A 16,988-nucleotide genomic window follows, 5' to 3' on the forward strand; every position below is an offset into this window, starting at 1 on the left:
ATTGTCCCACCTCTCGGCTGGTCAGTGTCCCACATATGACACTCTTTTGTCCACCTGGTTTCCTACCCCAGTGCCATGCCTTCTGACCAGCATGCCCTGTCCTCTGAGCAAGCCAGAGTCTTGTCTGAGGTTGGCATCCTCCGTCACATCTCCAAAGGTAACCTGCTTTTCATCTGGTTACTACCATCCTATCCCTTATCCTAATCCACTGATCTGGCATTCTGCACAGATTGCCTTGATACGCATCCAGTGTCTTCAAGATCTGAGTCAAATGACCTTCTCCAAGAGCTTTCACAACGTGACTCATCTTACATAGGTACTCTTTTGGTTGACTTTTTAGTACTCGGAGTGTAGTCTGCCCATCGTCTCTCTTTGCTTCTTCTTCCTTTTTTATGGAAGTACAGTGGACACACAATGTTAGTTTCAGGTGTGCCACATAGTGATTCAACAACTGTACACGCCACAGGCATAGCTGCCATCTGTAGTAATACCATTGACCATATTCCTGAGGCTGTACCTTTCATTCGTGTGACTTATTCATTCCGTAACTGGAAGTCTGCATCCCTCACTTTCCTTCACCCATTTTACTCATCCCCCTCACCCCTCACCCCTCTCCCCTCCAGCAACCACCAGTTTGTTCTCTGTATTTATGGGTCTAATTCTGCTTTGTTTGTTTCCAAATCTAAGTAAAATTATGTGGTATCTGTCTTCCTCTATGTGACTTATTTCACTTGGCATGATAACCCTCTAGGTCCATCCGTGTTGTCACAAATGGCAAGATCTCATTCCTTTTTAAGGATAAGTAATAGTCCAGTGTGTGTGTGTGTGTGTGTGTGTGTGTGTGTGTATACACACTACATCTTCTTTATCCATTCATCAGCCTATGGTTTGCCTCCATATCTTGACTATTGTAAATGATACTGCAACAAACACAGGGGTGCATATATGTTTCCAATTTACTGTTTTCATTTTCTTTGCCTAAATACCCAGTAATTCCATTACTGGATCATATGGGAGTTCTATTTTTAATTTTTTTAAGGAACCTATATACTGTGTTCCACAGTGGCTGCACCAATTTACACTCCTACTAACAGTTGCACAAGTGTTCCCTTTTCTCCACATTTTTGTCAACTCTTGTTATTTGTTGTCTTTTAAAGTTCTGGACACTCTGGGGGCGCCTGGGTGGCTCAGTCGGTTAAGTGTCCGACTTCGGCTCAGGTCATGATCTCACGGTCCGTGAGTTCCAGCCCCGCGTCGGGCTCTGTGCTGACAGCTCTGAGCCCGGAGCCTGCTTCTGATTCTGTGTCTCCCTCTCTCTCTGACCCTCCCCTGTTCATGCTCTGTCTCTGTCTCAAAAATAAAGTTCTGGACATTCTGACAGGTGTGAGGTGATATCTCATTGTGGTTTTGATTTGCATTTCCCTGATGATGAGTGATGTTGAGCATCTTCTCATGTGTCTGTTGGCCATCTGTATGTCTTCTTTGGAAAAATGTCTGTTCAGGTCCTTTGCCCATATATATTTTTTTAAAGTCGGCTCCTCGCCAAGCACAGAGCCCAATGTGGGGCTCAGGCTTACAACCTTGAGATCAAGACATGAGCCGAGATCAAGAGTCGGATGCTTAACTGAGCCACCCAGACGCCCCATTTTGCCCATTTTTTAAATCAGATTTTTTTGTTGAGTTGTGTAAGTTATTTTGGATGTTAACCCCTTATCGGATATATCATTTTCAAGTATTTTCTACCATTTAGTAGGTTGCCTTTTTGTTTTGTTGACCATTTCCTTTGCTATGCAAAAGCTTTTTCTTTTGGTGTTTTATTGACTTCTTATGTTTGTCTTTTCTATCCAAATAGCTAATACATGTTAAAAGAGCCAGAGCAATGTCTTTTATTTTTTAAAATATACTCTCCCCTATAATTCCTATCATAGTACTTTTTTGTATAAATACAACAACTTTGTTGTGTGCTAAATAAATGTTTTTAAAAAGCAAATTAACATGGTGGTACATCTAGGGATGCTAATACTGTTTTTTTCTTTCCATATACCAAATGCAAAATACATAAGTATCTTTGGTGAGGACAGTTCATACAACCCAGAGATAGCAAATCTTATATCTACAGTACCTAGATGTAAAAAACTTCTTACTACCTGGGCATTAACAATGTAAATGTCACTCCACACAGTCATTTTATCTGCCTGTGTCTTCTTGCTTGTCCCACCTCTAGTCTCTGACAACATAAGAACTTAGAAGAATTAGGCATTCTGAATTTTCCATAAAATCACTTTCTATTAGGAAACAATGCAAAGAAAAAATGGTAGCATAGAAATCACAGATATTTTTAAGTTGTGTTAGGGCATGTGCCAGTTATAGAAACCAAATCCACTGACCCATGAATTGCGCTTTCTTGGCCTATCTAGAGAAGTAAATGGTAAAACTCTAGAGGATTCAAGCTGTTTGGTTAATGCATTTTCCCCAAGTTTGCCAGAATGGTCCTGAACTCAAATAATTATGATTATTCAAAGTTATTCTTAAAAACAATGAAGTTTGTAATTTCTTTTAACAGCTTGAAAAAAATTCTAGAGCAGTAATTCTTTTCCTCTGACCTTTTCATATTTGTGATACACTCACAGACCCTCTTTTCTAATTTTCAATTCTGATTATTGGTAACATTTAGGATTTTATCTGTTAGTTTCTTCAAGTCATGATTCCACTGTGAGTCACTTAGCTCCTTTGCGTAGAAACCAATTATGATACAACAGTGGACAGTGATATGTCAGTGGAGGATATACTATAAAACAAAAGTTGTAATACCATATAAATGACTTCAAAGAGAGGAATAAAAATACAGAAAATGCTTTTTATTTCAAAGAGGGGTTTTCATTTTCCCACAGAGCATCAGATTTAACCCAAACATCTCATTGATCCCCAAACAAGTATTGTTCAGATTAATAGGCTTTATTAATTAATATTTATATATTAATAATAATTCATGTCTACCTGTCGGTGGGGGAGGGGATGAATTATAAATGTTACAATTTTTCCATTCTATGGAAGAGAAACCAGACTGAAAAAGAGTCTGGGAGTCTGATCACCTGGTTTTTAGTTTCACCTCTGGCACAAACAAGCAGTAGTTTCAGGCAAGTTGTTTAACCTTTGGAGACATTCTTCTCACATATAGGATAACTAAGTTGGAGCTCATGCTCCACCATCGTCTCATCCCCTACTTATTATTCCATATGATTTTCTTGTCCCTCTTATATCTTGGTAGATTCTAGATCTGGAGAGATCCTGCCCACTTCTTCAGTAGACAGACCATGACTAGCTACATAATTTGCAAAATAAAAATGGCAGCCTCCTTGTTAAAAAATTATTAAGAATTTCAAGAGCAAGATGATGGAGCATTAAACTAAGCATGGGGGCCCCTCTGAGCATGGGGGCTCTTTGAGCAGATCGCACAGCCGCGAGGCTGGCCCTGCAGAGACCAAAGGAATTTTTATTTTATATTCAGACACTCTCTTTTGCTCTTAACAGAATGAACATCAGAGAAATACTGGTGGAACACTGACATGCCTCATTAAAAGACAGAAATAATGAACATACAGTATTAGAAAGCCAACGTTTTAGATCGACCAAGGTGACAGGACGGGAGGCTCCTGACTTTCCCTCCTGCCATGGATTTGCCAAAGGTATAGCTACACACGGGTCATTTCCCTCTGAGAGAAATCTAAAAACCAACTGAGTAATCCCTTCACATCAGCTTATTGAGAAAACACCCACATGAAAGTGGGTAGGAGAGGCTGAGACACACACCATACACCCCACCCCTGGCACAGAGCCTTATGATTGGGAGGGAACCCACAGCTCCCAGCCTCCCTGTGAGTGAAGGGTTTGGACCACACATCGAGTGCTCCAGTTTTAAGGCTACTATGCGAGGCATGGGTCCCCAAGTCTCTTAGCTCAGGGAGCCAACAGGGCTTGGCATTCACGAGTCCCACAGGACCATACCAAACAAAGAAGCAGTTGTTAAACACGCCCCACAGCTCTTCCCGGGGCTCGGCGCACACCGACCAGGCAAAGATTACCATCTCCTCATTTCTCCCTGGAAGGATTTTGAGAGCACGATTTCCTAGCTGCTCCATGAGGGTCTGGCTTCTAATCAGTCTGTTTCTGGGTGCTGGCTGGGATCCTCCCAGGAGCCCTAAAAAGCTGGTAGGCACTTGTCCCACATTCTCCCTCTGTCTCATTTCAACAACAACGACAGCAACAAACAAGTTGCCAGCTTCTTCCTGGAAGGAAAGTACCCACACATAAAGCGCTCGAAGTTTTGCAGCTGTCACCCTAGGAACAGGTTCTGAAGTCACTGACTCTAATAGTCACGAGGGCTCGGCATTTAGAAGTCCCCTAGGACCATATGAAACAAAGCAGTTTTTAAATGGGCACACAAGCACTTTTTGCAGCTCTCCTTTCCCTGGCTCAGTACAGAAGGAAGAGGCAAAAACATTCAACTCCCAGTTTCTCCCTAGAATGCATTGGACTGGATATTTTCCTAGCTGCTGTTTGAGGTTCTGGCTTCTAGTTACACTGCATGGGGGAGCGGACTGGGATCCTCTCAGGAGCCTGAAAGAGCTGGTGGGAATGTCCCCTACCATCTTTCTTCAAGTTGTCCAGCAGTAAAACCAAGGCTCCAGCTTCTCCCTGGAAGGAGCATGTCCACTCATGTAGCACCCCAAATGCTATAGTTGCTACATGAGGGACTGGCTCCTGAATGATCTAGCTCTGGGGCTGACAGAGCTTAGCACTCACAAGTCCCCCAGAACCACACAATGCAAAGAGATGACTTTATATGGGTATACAAGCACCTCTACCAACTGTTCTCTAGCTTAGCACAGAGTAAGCAAAAATACCCGGTTCCCAGTTTCTTCCTGATAGGGACTAGACTGTACATCTAATAACCTGACTTTCCCAGCTTCTGCCTGAAGGTCAGGCTTCCAACTACCCTGAATTGGTGGGATGATGGGGCAGACAATTAATAGTCCATGAAACTGAAAAGGCATGTGGGCATTTCTCATATCTTTGGGACTATAATGGATCACCCCAATCTAACCGGGACCCATAAAAACAAAGGCAGCAGAATGGACAGTCACAGAGATTTGAGAAGCAACAATAACGTCAGGCTAGGCTGACCTCGCTAATCAACTACACAGTCTAGTCAGTCAAGACTAGGTGGGGTGGCTATTTCATCTAATGCACAGACAATTCAGAGAGCCAAGGAAAATGAAGAATCAGGGAAATGTATTCCAAACAAAAGAATAAGACCAATTTTTGGAGACCAACCTTAATGAAATAGATATAAGTGATTTACCTGACAGAGAGTTCAAGCTAATGGTCATAAAGATGTGTGAATTTCAACAGAGATGGAAAATATGAAAAAGTGCCAAACAGTAGTCACAGAGCTAAAGAATACAATAACTTAAGACTTCAATAGAGGGGTTCGATGGCAGACTAGATCAAGTGGAAGAAAGGATCAGTGAGCTCAAAGTCAAGGCAGTGAAAATCGTCCAATCAGAGGAGGAGGAAAAATTAAGAAAGAATGAAGATAGCTTAAGGGACATATAGGACACCATCAAGCGGACCAGTACATGTATCATAGGTATCTGAGAAGGAGAAGAGAGGGAAAGGGACAGGAAGCTGATTCAAAGAAACAATGGCTTAAGACATCTCAAACCTGAGGAGAGAAACATATCCAGATCAAGGAAGCTCAAATATTACCAAAGAGACGAATCCAAAAGAGACCCACGCCAAGACACAATATACTTGTATTGTCAAATGTTAAAGAAAATGAGAGAATCTTAAAATCAGCAACATAAAAGTGACTTGTTATGTACAAGGGATCCCCCATAAAACTATCATCAGGTTGTTCAGCAGAAACCTTATAGGCCAGAGGAGAGTGGGATGATATATTCAGAGTGCTAAACAACAAAAACAGCAACAACAAACAAGAAACAGCCAGCCAAGAATACTCAGCCCAGCAAAATATCCTTCAGAATTGGAGAGAGATTTTCCCAAACAGAAGCTGAAGGAGCTCATCATTACTAGATCGGCCTTACAAGAAGTGTTAAGGGTAGTTCTTCAAGTTGAAATGAAGAGATGCCAACTACTAATATGAAAATACAAGAAAGTGTAAAACTCGCTGTCGAAAGTAAATATGGAGCTAAATTTAGGATATGCTAGTATTGTATGAGGATGTGTAAATTGTTACAACGAAGCCCTAAAAGACGAAAGTCTTAAAATAACTATAGCTACAGTAATTTGTTAATGGACACATAGTATTAAAAGATTTAAATTCTGACATCAGTAACAAAAGGGGGGGGGACATACAAATGTAGAGACTGCATCTGTTTGTAAGTTGTTATCGGATTAAAATAGACTATTATACATACAAGATGTTATGTATAAGCCTTATGGTAACTACAAAACAAAACCTTTAGTAGATATGCAAAGGATAAAGAGAAAGGAATCAAAGCATACTACAGAAAACCATCAAATCACAAAGGAAGAAAGCAAGAGTGGAACAAAAGTGGAACACATAAATGGCCAGAAACAATGAACAAAATGGAAATATTAAGCTCATATCTATCAATAATTACTGTATATATGAATGGACTATAAATTCTCCAGTCAAAAGACATAGAGTTGCCAATGGATATAAAATAAGAGCCAACTAGGGGCGCCTGGGTGGCTCAGTCGGTTGAGCGTCCAACTTCGGCTCAGGTCATGATCTCGCGGTTCGTGAGTTTGAGCCCTGCGTCGGGCTCTGTGCTGACAGCTCAGAGCCTGGAGGCTGCTTCGGATTCTGTGTCGCCCTCTCTATCCGTCCCACCCCTGCTTGTGCTCTGTCTCTCTCTGTCTTTCAAAAATGAATAAACACTTAAAAAAAAGAGCCAACTACATACTACCTATAAAAGAATAACTTCAGCTTTAAGGACACATGTAGACTGAAAAAGAAGAGATGAAAAAAGATTTTCCCATGCAAATATAAACAGGGTAGCTATATTTATATCAGACTAAATAAACATTAAGCCTAAAACAACAGGAAAAATAAGTATATAATGATAAAGGGGTGAACTCATCCAAAAGATATAATCACTGTAAATACTTATGCACCCAACATTAGGCACCTACAAATAAGAAACAGTTATTAACAGATCTGACGGGAGAAATAGCAGTACAATAATAGTAGGAGACTTCAGCATCCGACTTTCAACAATGGACAAATCATCCAGGCATAAAATCAATTGGACCTCACAGACATTTACAGAACATTGTAACCAACGGCAGCAGGCTATACCTTTCTCAAGCACACATGGAACATTTTCTAGGAGAGATCATACGTTAGGCCACAAAACAAGTCTTCATAAATTTAAGAAGGTCAGAATCATATCTAGCACCTTTTCCAACCATAAGGGCATGAAACTAGAAATCAGTTCCAAGAAGAGAATAAAAATTCACACATAGAGATTAAACAACATGCTCCTGAGCAACTGATGAATCAGAGAAGAAATCAAATGGGAAGTCAAAAAATAACTTGAGACATATGAAAATAGAAACAGAACAGACCCAAACTTATGAGATGCAGCAGAAGCAGTTCTAAGAGGGAAATTTATAGTGATAAATGCCTACGTTAAGAAAAAAGAAAGATCTCAAATAAACCTAACACTACGTCTCAAAGAACTGGAAAGAGAAGAACAAACCAAGCCCAAAGTTAGTAGAAGGAAAGAAGACAGTGGACATAAATAAAATATAGACTAGAATGGCAATAGAAAAGATCAGTGAAACTAAGAGCTGATTTTTTGAAAAGATAAACAAAATTCACAAAACTTTGGCTAAACTAAGACAAAAAGAAGTAAGGCTCAAATATAGGATCGTAAGTGAAAGAAGACACATCACAACTGATATCACAGATATACTAAAGATTACAAGAAACTATTATGAACAATTACACACCAAAAAATTGGACAACCCAGAAGAAATTAATCAATTTATGGGAACGGGGCATCTGGGTGGTTCAATCTGTTAAACATCTGACTCCTGTTTTGAGTCAGGTCATGATCTCACGATTCATGAGTTCAAGTCCCATGTCAGGCTCTGTGCTGACAGCTCAGAGCCTGGAGCCTGCCTTGGATTCTGTGTCTCCCTTTCTGTCTCTGCCCCTCCCCGGCTTGCACTCTGTCTCTCTCTCAAAAATAAATAAACATTAAAAAATAAAAAATATATATTAAAAAAAATTCCTGGGAACATCTAACCTACCAAGACTGAATCATGAAGAAATAGAAAATCTGAACAGAACAACGAGTGAGGAGATTGAAGCAGTAATCAAAAGCCACCCAACAAATGGAAGCCCAGGACGAAACAGCTTCATGGACCAAATATTTGAGGAAGAATTAACACCAATCCTTCTCAAACTCTTACAAACAATTAAACAGGATGATACTCTCCCAAACTCATTTTATGAGCCCAGCATTGCCCTCATAACAAAGCCAGACAAAGACATGCAAAAAAAGAAAATTACAATCCAATGTCCCTGATGAATACAGATGCAAAAATCTTCAACAAAACATTATGAATTTGAGAATACAATATAAGGATCATACACCTTGATCAAGTGGGATTTTCTTGGGATGCAAGGATAGTTCCATGTATGCTTTCAATAAATGTGGTATGCTACATCAACAAAATGACGAATCCATATTACAATATCACTTAAATAGATGCAGTAAAAGCATTTAACAAAATTCAACATCTTTTCATGATAAAAACTCTCAAGTATGTATGGAAGAAATGTACTTCAACATAAAAAGACCATCCATATATGGCAGGCCAATAGCTAGCATCATATTCATTGGTGAAAAGCTGAAAGCTTTTAAGATCAGCAGCAAGACAAGCATGCCCACACTTGCCTCTTTTATTTAAAATAATACTGATAAGGGCGCCTGGGTGGCTCAGTTGGTTAGGCGGATGACTTCGGCTCAGGTCATGATCTCGCAGTTTGTGAGTTTGAGCCCCGCGTCAGGCTCTGGGCTGACAGCTCAGGGCCTGGAGCCTGCTTCAGATTCTGTGTCTCCCCCTTCCTCTGCCCCTCCCCTGCTTATGCTCTGTGTCTCTCTGTCTCTCAATCATAAGTAAATGTTAAAAAAAATTTTTTTTAATAGTACCAGTAGTCCTGGCCAGGGCTATTAGGCAAGAAAAAGAAATGAAAGGATGAGAAAGGAGGAAGTAAAATTGTCTCTATTTGCAGATGACATGATGTTATATATAGAAAACACTAAAGACAACACAAAAGCACTATTATTATGGTGTTATGTATTTTATATATTATAATTAGAGCTAGTAGATTCATCAAAGTTGCAGGATACAAAATCAATATGCAAAAATCAGTTGCATTTCTATATACTAACAACAAACTATTGGAAAGAGACATTGAGAAAAAAATCCCATTTACAATAGAATTGAAAGAATAAAATACTTAGGAATAAATTTAAGCAAGGTGGTTAAATTTAAGCAAATAAATTTAACCACCTTGGTTAAATTTATTTAACCTCTCATGGTTTATAAGAATTTGTATTGCTAAAGTGTCCACACCACCCAAAGTGATCTATAGATTAAGTGCAGTCCCTATCAAAGTTCCAGTGACATTTTCCACAAAAATGGGGGAAAATCCTAAAATTCATCTAGAACCACAAAAGATTCCAAATGTCCAAAGCAATCATGGGGAAGAAGAGCAAGGCAGAAACATCGCACTAGTTGATTTCAAGCTACATTACAAATTTATAGTAATCAAAGCAGTAGGATATTGGCATAAAAACAGACATAGATCAATGAACGAATAGAGAGCCCAGAAATAAACCCATGCATATATGGTCAATTAATTTTTGACAAAGATGCCAGAAATACACAATGGGAGTAGGACAGTCTCTTTAATAAGTGTGTTGGTATCTACATGCAAATGAATGAAATTGGACCATTAGCTTACACCATACAGAAAAACCAACTCAAAATGGGTTAAAGACCCAAATATAAGATCTGATATCATAAAACTCCTAGAGCATTGAAGATAAGGTCTTTGACATTGGCCTTGGCAATGACTTTTTGGATATGACACCAAAAAGCATGAAGTAAACAAGTGGGACTACATCCAACTCAAAGTCTTCTGGGCATAAAAGGAAACTATCAACAAAATGAAAACACAATGTACTGAATTGGAGAAAATATTTGCAAACCACATATCTGATAAGGGATTAATATCCAAAATACACAAGGAATTCATACAACTCAATAGCAAAAAACCCAAATAACCCAAATAAAAAAATGGGCAAAGGATCTGAATATACATTTTTCAAAGAAGACATATAAATGGCCAATAGATGAAATGGCCAGTGAAAATATGCTCAACATCACTAGTCATCAAGGAAATGCAAATTCAGAACCATAATGAGATATAAGCTCATACTTGGTTAGAATGGCTATTATCAAAATGACAAAAGACAACAAATCCTGGTGAAGATGCACACTTTGGGTGGGAATGTGAACTGGTACAGCCTCTATGGAAAACAGTATAGCACTTCCTCAAGAAATTAAAGACAAAACTACTGTATCATATTATTTAGCAATCTCATTTGTAGATATATGTACAAAGGAAACCAAATCATCTGCTTAAAAGATATGTATATTCCCATGTTCATTGCAGCATTATTCATGATAGTCAAGCTATGGAAACAGCTTAAGTGTATGTCAATAGATGAATGGATAAAAAAAATGTGGTATATATACAATGGAATATTATGAAGCCTTAAAAAAGAAGGAAATCTTGCCATTTGTGACAACATGGATGAACCCGGAGGTCATTATGCTAAGTGAAACAAGCTAGACAAAGACCAATACTGCATGGTATCACTATTCAGAATTAAAATAAAAACTTGAAGTCATAGAAGCAAAGAGTAGAATGGTGATGCCAGGGGCTGGCAAGTGGAAGAAATGGGGGAGAACCTGGTAAAAAGGGTATAAACTTTCAATTATAGAGTGAATGAATTCTGAAGATTTAATATATAGCATGGAGGCTATAGTTGATAATACTGTATTTTATATTTGAAATTTGCTAAGATAGTAGATCTTAAACATTCTGACCAAAACAAAACAAAACAGTAACTGTGAGGGGATGATGAGTTAATTAACTTGACAATGGGAATACTTTACAACATTTATATATGTCAAATCATCAAGTTCTGCACTTAAACATATTACAATTTTATCAAATATATTTTAATAAAGGTGGTGGGGGGGAGAAAGCCATATTTTGTGGATATTTGAAGTTCCCCTATGCATTCACAGGACTCAGCCCACCCATGGATGCAATAGGTAACTCTGATAGTTAGTATCTAAAGATGTTCCCAATGAATTCTACTCCTTGGGATGCACCTGTGACTTGTGTTAACCAATAGGACGCCGCAGAGTGAGGCTGTGCCAGTTCCAGGCCTTACCTTTGAGAGGACTGGCAACTTCTGCTTCCTAAACCATGAACACTTGCTTTGAGGAGCCCGAACCACCTTACATGAAGCCCAGCTCTCCTATCGGAGACAGCAAATGGATGGACCACTTGGCTGCCACATCATGAGGAAATGACCTGAAACCACTTGAGGAGTGACAGAAGATCAGCTGTTTCAATGTCCCGTTGAGCCTTCTGATGACTCTGCCTCCAGCCCTGCCTATGACCTCACGGGAGATCCCCACAATGTAGTCAGGAGTCAAACCACCCAGCCGAGCCCAGTCAACCCACAGAATCATGAGAAAGAATAAACGTGTTGCTTTAAGCATTCAGATTTGGGGTGGTTTGCTCCACAAAAAGATAGTCTTACCAGTGGCTGCCTATCCCATGTGGCTGAAGTGGACCAGAGAGCTCCCCAGTCTCACGGTATCTATGGGATCATTGGATGCCAAGTTCCCATGGAAGGGAGCGCTGAAAGGGGAAGTTGTTGAGGAAGGGAGAGGGGGAGGTTGGGGCCCTGGAAGGAAGGGCACTGAAAGAGAGCCACAGTTGCTCGCCAGTTTTAGCAGGAACAGCTGCATTTGGGCCAGTGGTTCCAATGCTGCTTTACAGGTTTTAGCTTTCCCTTAGGTGAACCTATGCTTTGAAAAAACAGTATACCATTGTAGTGTCAGCTAGAGTGAGGCCAAGGGTTCATTTGTCCCATGGTTATTTGGGTTGTGTTTTGTATCTAAAGACCCCTAACTCTGGACATCATTTTATCTCATAGAGGGTCAGAAAAATCATTGTCACGTAAGGAAGGCAGGGTATTTTAATGACTCATTATTTCATATGGTAAAATATTTTTCTCTTCATGTCAAGAAAAATGAACCATTTAAAAATTTTATTTGTTTCCTTTACTCTTAAATCATAGTTTTTTTTTTTTTTTTTTTAAGGTAGGTGTGAAAGCTATCCAGGTCTATAAATGGCTTAAAAAAGTAATCTCTTTTATTAGTGTGTACAGGTTAAAAAAAAAAAAGTGTTTATTTCTTAGAGAGAAGCACACGCTAGCGGGAAGGGGCAGAAAGAGAGGGAGATAGAGAATCCCAAGCAGGCTCTACTCTGTCAGCAAAGAGCCAGATGCAGGGCTCAAACCCACAAACTGCAAGATCATGACCTGAGCCGAAATCAGGAGTTGGACGCGTAAATGACTGAGCCACCCAGGCGCCCCTAGTGTTTTTAGGTTTCAACAGAACTATAATGAAGCATGCTAACTACATCAATATTACTTTCTATAGCATTTTTAATCATTGTGACAGATAAGCCATTTGTTTGTTGGTTCTTGATATTTTCCCATATATCTGAATAAATAATAGCCATCATCTCACTGAATTGTAGCAAGGAATTACATTATGAAAGTTTCATACATAAAATTTTATTCTCTAATAGAGAAAAGGGAAACAATCAAAATTATTAATATTTAAAATAGCTATAAAATACATTGCCCACTCTAAATGGCTTGATACCTTTAAGAGTCTTTCCTATGTCCTTGAATATTCAATTCTAGTAAATATCACAGCCAAAGAGTTCCAAGCGAAGTGCAATACTTTGGTTCCATGTTTTAGGAATGATGCGGATAAACCTGGAAATAATTGGTGGGTTGAAAAAATTCTTCACATGTCCTTTGACATTATTATTTCCTTCGAAAATCTGAAAGGAAAATATGAGAAGATCTTTGATGATGATGTAACAGATATAAAAATCTTATAGGTGATTTTTGTAAAAACAAAGAACACAGACATCATGATCAGAGATGATCTTCAGTCAATTATGAAATCATGTGCCTAACAGACCTCTTTAGGGATTCTACCTCACCAGTGATCCGAGCTGGGAAAATAAAGAAATCTGACGTCTGACACGGTCCCTTTGTAGCTGTGTGACTTCTGGCAGGTTACTTATACTCCCTGATTCTCTATTTCCTCATTGGCAAAATAGGGATAATAAAAGTTTGCCTCACAGAAGGCGTTATAAAGACTTTTTTTAAGTATGTACACATATGACAAGTGCCAGAGAGTAGTGGTCACCAACATTTAAAATAAAATGCAACGATATGTGTTTTTACTTATTCTTTTTGCCAAATGCCTTATATCCTCAATTGAACTGTGTTTTATGCCCCCCCTTTTTCTTTTCCAGTTTTGCATTCCCAGCAGGTTCCCCCCAGATTTACATACACCGGAAGCGAAATCACTATTTGTTTATGACAATGATGCTTATCAAGCTAGAAAGACATCCTGGTACAGTGACAGATAAAACAAACTGAACCAACCAAGCGACCAAACAACCCAGGAGTTTAAAAAGAGAGAGAGGTTCAAACTCATTTGCTGAGATAAGTGCTGAGCCCAAGCTGAGCAGTCAGTAAATGTCACCCCCTTCTCCTGCGCTGCCCCTCTACCTGGCTCCAGCCTCACTTCCATTTCTGGAATATTAGGCTCATGTCCTTAGTTTTGCCCCAGCAGCATCTTAACACCATATGACAGGGAATTAAGGAGAATAATGGCGTAATTCATCTTGAAGGAAATTAGTTTCCTCATCAGCGAGGCTAACAATTGTCTCCTGCTTAATAATATGATACAGAAAGCTTTGGGGCATGGGCATTTGCTGGGCATCAGTCAAGAATAACAAGTATACCCAAGGTAATGCCAGCATGATGTTATTTCACGGTGGAAAGTTTTCTAGACCCTGTTATGGACTGCATGTTTGCATCCTGCTCAGATTCCTACATCGACACCCTAACCCCCAATGGGATAGTATTAAGAGGCGGGGCCTTTGGGGGGTAATTAGGATTAGAGTAAATCGGGAGGGTGGGGCCGTCACGATGGGATTAATGTACTCATAAAAAGAGGGGGAGACATGGGATCTCTCTCCACACAATTCTTAGAGAGGAGGTGCCTGTCTGTGCCTGTTTGTCAAATCCCAAAAGCTACGTGCAAATAAATGTAGGGTACTTTTCTCATCACAGCAGCTCTCAAACTGCTTTGTCTTTGCTGGGACACCGGCCGGTACCTTGTCCGCCATGGAGGATTTCTGCCTGTACGATTTCCAATCCACTCCCTGGTCGCTGTAGTGGATGGTGTAGCTCTTCACGTACATTTCCGAGGACAGAGACTTGCAGCCCTGTGTTACAATCGCAGTTATTTTCTTGATTTTGAGTAGGTCAATTTGTAACCACTGCTTGTTGTTGTTTGCCTGTGAAAATGATGAGGACATATGAATGAGGCAATTAAAACCTTTGATTTTTTTTAGACCAAGATACTCAGCAATGTACAGAGCTCAAGAGGATTTCTTTTCTGTCTCATCCCTTAAGATCCTTTCTCTCAGAGGATTTCCCTATTCCTTCGTGTTTGTTGTCACCGACATATATAAACTTTTACTTGAGTATCACAGACACTGTACAATAATGACTTACTTCTTTGTATCCCTTCCTTTTCGAGGGCCGGAATTTGTTTTGTTTCCACGTACTTACCACAATGCATGGCACATGGTTGGTGTTTGACAAATATTTGTTGAATGAACACATAAATGAATCCTACTTGAGAAAGAATATCATATTGCTAAGTTATCTGTAAATATTATTCTCTTAAATAAATTTGTGTAAATGCCATGAGGGTATCAGGGAAAGAATCTCTAACTTATTTTAGAAAAGTCCCACTTTTCTTCCCATTGCTTGTATCAACAAGGAGAAGTCCAATTTCTTCTCTTCTGATATTTCAAATAAATGTAATATTTGAGAGCCTTGATAAAGCCGTACCTGGGACTTTATGGCATGGTAGCTGTCCTGCCTTCTGGCCTAACAAAATGCCTAATCATATGTTCGCTGATACATACTTGGAGAAAGAGGATCAGAAGGACTGAGTACGAGAGTAATCTAAGAGAAATTTTCACCTTTGGGAGATTTATCATGCCCCATAGTCTCATTCAGTTCTATATGAAATAATGAATATTGACATATTTCTTTATCATCACTTATGTGTACACATATGTATGTGTATATATTTATACACAGATATATGTATATACTCATATACTATGTGTATTTTTAAAGTAAATTAACTGAATTAAAATTATCATGTTAATTAATTTTTTGTCAAGTTTGTAACACTCTCTAGGGACTTTGGTGGTTTCTTTTTTAAAAAATTTTTTAATGTTTATGTTTTATTTTATTTTTGAGAGACAGAGAGAAAGAGAGAGAGAGAGAGAGAGAGAGAGAGCGAGCCAGAGCAGGGGAGGGGAAGAGAGAGTGAGACACAGAATCCAAAGCAGGTCCCAGGCTCTGAGCTGTCAGCCCAGAGCAGGACATGGACTTGTGAACCTTGAGATCATGACCTGAGCCAAAGTTGGACACTTAACCAATTGAGCCACCCAGGCGCCGCAAGGGAATTTGGTGGTTTCTTAGTGTACTTTTAAACTGTATGGTATCCAATTGAAGTTGTACCGGTGATACAGAATATAGATTGCTAGAGGGTTTTTGAAGGCATGAAAATTTTCGTAGGCATGACAGAGGCAGAGACACCTCAGTCTGTGTGTGTACTTGCATAGGTCTGGCTTAGATTTTTAGCCTCTCTAAAGAGACCCTTTAAAGACATATGATCCTAATAGAAGATTAAGTGAAACAGTTCTGACCTAGAATTCCAGATTTTAAAATGGCAGCATTAAAAATTAAAATCAGCATTTCATCTTTGAAGCCCTTATTATATTACAAAGACTAAGTGCAAATCATATACAGAGCAAAGTATTTCAAAAAGTTGTAAAATACGGAGTAGGGTGACACAGTTATACCATGAACAGATCTAAAGAGTTATCTGGGGAAAAATTGGATGACATCTCTATGTAACTTAATCCTTCATTTTTTATTATTTTATTTATAATAATTATATTAGTATAATGTAATACATTATTACTTTTTTAATTTTAACTTCTTCAGGTCTGTTTACCCCTCCATGAAATTGCATAATAAGGGGTTTGGGTGGCTTTGAATGGCGGAAGGACCACTAAACTGTTTATCGGGAGAATGGGTTTCCTGATTCTGCCACCAGACTAAGCAAAAATGATGCAATCTTCTCTGTGTTTAAACTTAACAGGAAAAGTCTGGACCATATGCTTTGTAACCCCCTCACTGTTCTTCTATTCTGTGAGTCTGTGATGGACTAGAAATGAGTTCTGAGATACAGATGTCAGTTCCCAAGACTATCTGTATGGGGTCCAAGCTGTTGTACTTTCTCTACTCCCACCACAGCTCTCTTTCCATTTCTGACAGCCTAACTTAGGGTTAGGACCTGGAATTCTATGGAGTCCAGGGAACTAGAATGTAGGTGTCTTAAGGGAGGGACATAGGAAGATAGAAAATAAGGAAGGGTTAAGTTGACTGATAGAATTATTCTGGTTTCTGATGCCACCGTAATTTTTCAAGTCA

General features: G+C 39.2%; 1 protein-coding gene across 1 annotated transcript in view; it reads right to left on the reverse strand.

Annotated features, from left to right (window-relative positions):
• Nucleotides 1-12,803: 12,803 nt before the first annotated feature.
• The window catches only part of F5 (coagulation factor V), a 75,423-nt gene continuing 71,238 nt past the window's right edge, over nucleotides 12,804-16,988 (reverse strand). The window contains exons 24-25 of the mRNA XM_011290903.4: nucleotides 14,582-14,764; nucleotides 12,804-13,228 (exon numbers count right to left, since the gene is read on the reverse strand). Coding sequence (XP_011289205.3) covers nucleotides 13,082-13,228; nucleotides 14,582-14,764 — 330 coding nt within the window. The 3' untranslated portion in view covers nucleotides 12,804-13,081. The remainder of the gene's footprint in view (nucleotides 13,229-14,581; nucleotides 14,765-16,988) is intronic.

The sequence above is a fragment of the Felis catus genome, chromosome F1, assembly GCF_018350175.1.
Source record: "Felis catus isolate Fca126 chromosome F1, F.catus_Fca126_mat1.0, whole genome shotgun sequence".
In the NCBI taxonomy this organism is placed as follows: Eukaryota; Metazoa; Chordata; class Mammalia; order Carnivora; family Felidae; genus Felis; species Felis catus.